Here is a 6276-nt window from a genome sequence, read left to right as displayed (position 1 = left end):
CCGAGGATGTGCTCCTGCGGCGCATCATGACCCTGATCGAGCCGGGGGGCGATGACCACAAGCTGACACCTGCCTTCCTGCTCTGCCTCTGCATCCAGCACTCAGCCACCAACTTTGAGCCGGGAGACTTCGGGCAGCTGCTGCTGAAAGCGGCCAAAATGATCCAGAGGACAGTGTGGGTCAGTCAGCGGTGGGACAGGGGTGTTGGTGGGGTGGGGGTGTTGCTTAGACTCCCTCCCCTTCCCAGCCTGGTCTCTGGTGGCAGCAAGTGTTGATGCTCGTGCCATCCCATCTCACTGGTTTTCATTTTGCTTTCCCCTTCTCTCCCTGCCCAGGAGCGGACACGGGAGCTGGCTGAAAAGCAGTCCCAGCAGTAAGTGCAACCTTCCTTGTTTTGATCCAAAATGGGGAGAATTCAGTCAAGTTCTTCCTCCATAAGTGAGGGGAGTCCATGGCTGGCTGAAATCAGCCTCCAAGCCTGGCAGCAGTGATGCATGCTGAATTTTCCTGCTAAATCCCATGCATTCAGCAGTCTGATCCTCTCACCACAGTGCCCAAAGGCCCCTACTTAGGACTGTGTGGGTCTGAAAAAGCAGGTGAGCTCAGGAGGGAACAGGACCTGCAGCAGCTCTGGGGTTTTCTCTGATCCAAGACTTTGCCAAGGCTTTGCCCTTGTGGCTTCAGCATCCCTGAGGGATGTAGCAGGGATGACCCTGATGTGGGTTCTCACCCCTTCATGCTGAAGACCCTTTGGTGGAGCTGGGATGGGGTTGACATTGCATGTATACATCCAGGGATGGTGGCACAGGGTGTCCTGGGGTGAAGAGCATCGATCTGGGGCCATCACAGTGGTGTGGGAGGCTCTCTTCCCAGACATTTCCAGAATCCTGGCTCTGAACCAGCATCTGGAGAAACTGTTGGTGATTGCTGTGAGCTTTCATTTAGGACAAACTCTGAGGATACTTCCCAGGCCTTTCCTATAGCATGAAAATGCAGTTCAGCAGTTGAGAAACTTCCCAGATGCTTTTTATTTATTTTGTTTTATTTTTGAACAGCCCAGTGAGGGTGGGCTGGGTTTAACAGTCCAGAGCTGGCAGGAGCAGCACATACTTCTTGGGGAGAGCTGCTCTTCAATCATGAGTATTTACTGCAGTTCAGCTCTCCCTTTGGGGTCATCTTTGCCATCCCATGGAGCAGGAACCACCTGCTTGTACAGGGTCTTCCTGAGGGAAGTACTGGGCTTGGGGGTGAGGGAATGTGAAAGGTCTCTGGTATTGCCCCAGACCAGCTGTTTTCTCCCAAAAATCCTGAGTGGGGTTGCCGAGGAGCAGCAGCTGTAACATCTGCTGTGTCTCCCTAGCCAGGACCCTGCCACCCTGTCCCGCTTCACCATCACAGACCTTCTCCCAGACCTGCAGCACATCATCTTCTGGATGGCCAATGCCATTGAGATCCTCTACTTTGTCCAGCAGAAATCACCTACATACATCCAGAGCATGGAGGAGGAGCTAGACATCAAAGGTAAGGCTGGATGCAGCACCTTGCCTGTTTCTCCAGCTGGAGAACCCTGCTCTGCTAATCCCCAGTCACAAGCAGTGCTCAGTGACCCCAAGATGCTCTGTTAACCTCTGTAATCCTCATCAGCGGAACCTCTCCATGGTGTGGGCTGAGGAAATCTGTGGGAGGAGCAGCCTTGTGTGGTGCTGTGGTGCTGCCTGGCTCCAGAGCCAGCTTGTGTTGTGTTCACAGTCAAGTCTTCACTTTCCACTGTGGCAGCTTGAGGTTAATACTTTAGGGGAGGCTTTCTGCCCCCCCAGCTGCTGTGGGGGCACCTGGATTCGCAGGCAGTCCTGCAGAATTGCTCACAAAAAGAAAGAAAAAAATGGAAAAGGCCATTAAATCAGCCTCAGAAACTTTCTGGTCTATGCAGCAAGTTAAAATGTTCATAGACCAGGCAGTGTGCTGTGAGAAGGGTGCAGTCCTGGGCTGCCAGCAGTGAGGTGAGTTATGGGGATGATAGGCAGGTGCTCTCTGAGGTCAGAGGAGCCTCTTTGCCCCTTTTTAAGGGGTTAACACATTGAGGATGCATTAAGGGATATTGTGGTGTTAATACCAGCCTGGGAGCAGTAGTAAGCCCCACCCTGGGAATTTGGGGACCTTGCTGCTGCAGGTTTGCTCCCCATCCTTCTCTCCACCCTGCAGGCTCCAAGGAGTCTCTGTTCTCCTCTACCATCACAGCCAGTGAGGAGGCAATGACAGTGCTGGAGGAGGTGATCATGTACACCTTCCAACAGTGTGTCTACTACATCTCCAAGGTACGTGCCTCCCGCGACAGGCAGCGGTGTCACACGGGGCCAGCACGAGCCTCCCCAGCAGCTCTGGGGCTGCGCAGGAGGCTTTTATAAGCTTTTATTCCTTGGCAGCTGCACCAGGCTGAGGTGTTTTCCTTTGGGCTGAAGTGCCCCGATTTTTGGTCGCAGCCCAGGAAAAGTATTGAATTACTGCGGCGCGTTTCCCTGCCTGCAGTGCAGCGGCTCAGGGAAGGCGTTTGGGGAGAGCTGCTTGGCTCTGGCCAGCGTGGCATAATGGTGTGATTCAGGGCGTGATGGAAAGGGCCTCTGGACCGTCGCCGCTGGACCGCGCGCCGGGCGGCAGCGGGAGCAGGGAACAGAGCAGGCAGTGTCAGGCAGGAGAAAGGCTGCCCTGTGTGGGGTGGCTGCCTGTCCGCTGGCGTCGGCACACGGGAACGCAGGGGCTGCTCCTGTGCCACTCTGCCAGAGCAGCACATTCCTCCCCAGCACCCTCACCTTCCCTTAGCCTCGCAGAGGTGGGTGCTAGGCACTGCTCTCCCTTTTACACAAAGGTAAAGGTCATCCCCATCAATCCCAGTTTATCTTTCACCTGCTTGCCCAGCTGGTTGGCTGCTGCCCTGGTTCACATCAGATTTTTTAGAATCATAGAATTTTAGGGACCTTAGAGGTCATCTGGTCCTAACTCCCTGCCCTGGGCAGGGACACCTCCCACCAGAGCAGGTTGCTCAAGGCTTTATCCAACCTGGCTTTGAACACTGCCAGGGATGGGGCAGCCACAGCCTCCCTGGGCAACCTGTGCCAGTGTCTCACCACCATCACAGGAATGATGTGTTGTTAGGCTCTAATACCTAGCCTAAATTTCCTCTCCTTTAATTTGAATCTGTTACTCCTTGCCCTATCACTGCAGTTCCTAACAAACAGTCCCTTCTCCAGCTCCCCTGTAGGCCCATTTCAGATCCTTTTAGCTTGAGCTGTCACACTCCATCACCTCCAGCTGCTAAAAGCAACCAACACTAAATTTTACATGTTTTTAAACGCTTGCACAACACCAGAGCACATGGAGGCAGGGGGTGAGCAGGATCAGCCCCTTGCCAGAGCAGCACTAGCAGGGTTTGCTTGGCTGGTGGAGGTGAGTAAGTTGGAAAGGTTTGGCTCATACAAAACCAGAAAAACCAAACAAAATCAGTCTGCTGTGACCTTGCTGCTGTCTTTGCAGTGTCTGTACGTGTCGCTTCCTGCCCTGCTGGAGTGCAACCCCTTCCAGAGTGAGTGCAGAGAGAGCTGGCGAGCGTCCCCACCACTGCCCGAGGAGCTCCGCAGGGTTGTGCTCATCTACCAGGCAGTGCTGGACCTGCTCCGCCAGTATGAAGTGCACCCAGAGATCACCTCCCAGATGTTTGCCTACCTCTTCTTCTTCTCCAACACCCTGCTCTTCAACCAGCTCCTGGATAAGGGTCAGTCCTCCTTGGACTGGGTAATGCATAGGGGACTGACCTTTTGGCCTCTAGTCCATCTCAGTGCCACCTCAGGGGGTACAGGAAGGAGGGGCTTCAAGCAACTTGAGGGGGCTGGAGACACACAGGTCTCAGCACTGTTATGGAGAGGCTAAGCACAGACCCAACTGTTGACTCTAGTGTTCCCGTGCCCAGGAGGGGTTAACATCCCCCCCCAAGGACCCTATCCTCGCCCCCTACAAGAGTGCTGCCCTTTCAAGTCTGAGCAGAGGAGGTGGAGGGAAGTTCTGAAGAGCAGCTCATTAATAAACTACTGCAACCTGAGGTGCTCATTAGCCCTCATTAATGCAGCTTGTTAGCACCAGGTGAGGTCCAGCTACCACATAGTTACAGCTATAGGATGCTGAGGACATTAGCCTGGGGAAAGGGCTGGGGGACTGAGGGGTTGTTCTTTGACACGTGCTGATGGATGCTTTGCTTCCTCAGGCTCCTCTCTTGGCTGCTTCCACTGGTCACAGGGGGTGAAGCTACGAGCCAGCGTGCGGCTGCTCCTGGACTGGCTGCGCAGCGCTGGCTTTGAGCAGCTTGCCCAGCAATTCTTTGCCAAACTCGCCAGCGTGGCCAACCTGCTGGCCATGCCTGGCTCCCAGCTGGTGCAGGTGAGGGATGCCTGGCCAGGGACTCACAGTATTGGGATGAGCTGGGGCAGGAGGAGCCCTGCTCAGCATTTGGGGACACTGACGTGTCCTTTCTGCAACCTGCCACCAGCTGCCCTTTCCCAGGGTGGTGGGTCTGTGGGTCGGCAGTATCGAAGAGGGGAGATGTAGGCTCACTCCATCATGCCCGACCTCTCCCTCCCATGCCCCTCATGAGCTCCTGCTCCTCAGAAGGAAGCAGCTCCTCACCTCTGCTGTTTGACCCACGCCCTGTCTCCTCACTCAGATGACCTGGCCGTCCCTGCGAGCTGAGTTCCCAGCGCTGAGTCCTGCACAGCTCCACCGGGTGCTGAGCCAGTGCCAGGCAGTGATGGATGTGGGCTGCATCGCGGCGTGGCAGCCTGGCGAGGAGGAGAGCCCAGCCACCTTCCAAACTGGTGAGTCCCTGGCTTTGCTCTCAGCACTACTCTGGTCACTGTGCTCCTGTCACCCGCAGCCTCCCTCCAAGGTTTTTACTTACAAAGCAAACAGCAATTCCCTTCCCCTTCCTGGGGCTCCTGTAGTAACTGCAGCAACTGGGAATGACCATGATCCCGTGGTTCAGCTATTGCAAAGGATGCAAAGTGCATTCAGATGGGCATGGGGCTTTTTCTGCAGTCCTGAGCGAGGGATGCTCAACCTTGCAGCTCACTGTCCATGATCCCAGCTGGGATACTGCGCACTGCAGAGAGGCAGGAGGCAGGAGCAGGGTGCAGCCCAGGCCAGTACTAGTCTTCCTCCCTCTGCCTTTCAGATGAGATGCTTGAGTCTTTTGACAACCACCCGCCCATCATCCTGCCCAGTGGGGGCTTCAGAGTGGACCTGGAGGTGGAGACATTGGATGACAACATCTACCGACACCTCCTTTACATCCGCCACTTCCTCTGGAGCCTGCAGAGCAAGAGCCCCCATTCCAGTGAGGGGCCAGGCTCAGCAACCCCAAAGGTAGCCTGTATCCCAGGGAGGGGCTGTTCCTCTCCTGGGTGGGCAGGAGGGTCTTGGGTCCCTCTGGAGACTCTGAGCACAGCGCCAAGGGCTTGCTGTCCTCGCCTGCAGCCTGGAGCTGTGGTGGTGCCCTCATGGAGAGCTTCTGGAAGGATTAGTGCTGCTAATCCCCCAGCCTGGGGGGCACGGGAAGGTGAGCTGGAAGGACAGACTCTTCCCAGCAATCTCATTAGTGGGGAGGAGGGAGGAAGGGGAGATGTCTGCAGGCAGCACTCCCCTTCCCCGTGTGTTCCCTGTCCTCCCTGTGCTGCACCCTGCCCGTCCTCAGCAGCCAGGCTTGCACAAAAGCACTAATTAGCTAATGCCTATAAAGCACATGGAAGGCAAGACGTGCTGTGGGTGCTAAGCTCAAGTGCCATTCATCTCCAGCTCCCTGGGGAGGAAGTCTCCTCCTCTCCTGTCCCCATCCACTGCAGCACCCACAGGCACTGCTACTTCCTCCGGTCACCCTGGGGCCACTTCACCCAGCCCTTGGGCCACAGGAGGAGCTGTGCTCCCGTGGTGTCCCCCTCCAATGGGATCCCCCAGCAGGGACGTGACCAGGACTCCCCTCCTAGCTGGCTGTAAACATCCCTAGTACAGCTCTGGCCACAAAACTGGAGTATGGGAGCTGTGCTGGGAAGCCAGGACAAGCCCCAGTACTGGCTGAATTGCCAAGGCTTTGGCCAGAGTTGGCAGCCAACCTGCCTGGAAAGCAACAGGGTGGTGGGTGGCAGGTAGGAAGAGAAAAGCACACGCAGGGTGTCCCACAGAGCATTTTCCTCCTCCTTAAGAAAGAGGCATGCACAACGCCAGAGGTCCTGGAGGTGA

At 56.0% G+C, this 6276-nt stretch overlaps 1 protein-coding gene across 1 annotated transcript in view; it reads left to right on the top strand.

Moving 5' to 3' along the window:
• Positions 1-5: 5 nt before the first annotated feature.
• RADIL (Ras association and DIL domains) overlaps positions 6-6276 on the top strand; it is a gene marked incomplete at its 5' end in the record, with an annotated part of 8522 nt that continues 2251 nt past the window's right edge. Inside the window, 8 exon segments of the mRNA XM_009076593.1 lie at positions 6-179; positions 336-373; positions 1361-1521; positions 2203-2315; positions 3529-3766; positions 4253-4425; positions 4709-4859; positions 5216-5406. Of these exon segments, the coding sequence (XP_009074841.1) occupies positions 6-179; positions 336-373; positions 1361-1521; positions 2203-2315; positions 3529-3766; positions 4253-4425; positions 4709-4859; positions 5216-5406 (1239 nt within the window).

This window comes from Acanthisitta chloris, unplaced genomic scaffold (genome assembly GCF_000695815.1).
Source record: "Acanthisitta chloris isolate BGI_N310 unplaced genomic scaffold, ASM69581v1 scaffold11816, whole genome shotgun sequence".
NCBI classification, from domain to species: Eukaryota; Metazoa; Chordata; class Aves; order Passeriformes; family Acanthisittidae; genus Acanthisitta; species Acanthisitta chloris.
This window is presented reverse-complemented; position numbering and strand designations above follow the sequence as displayed.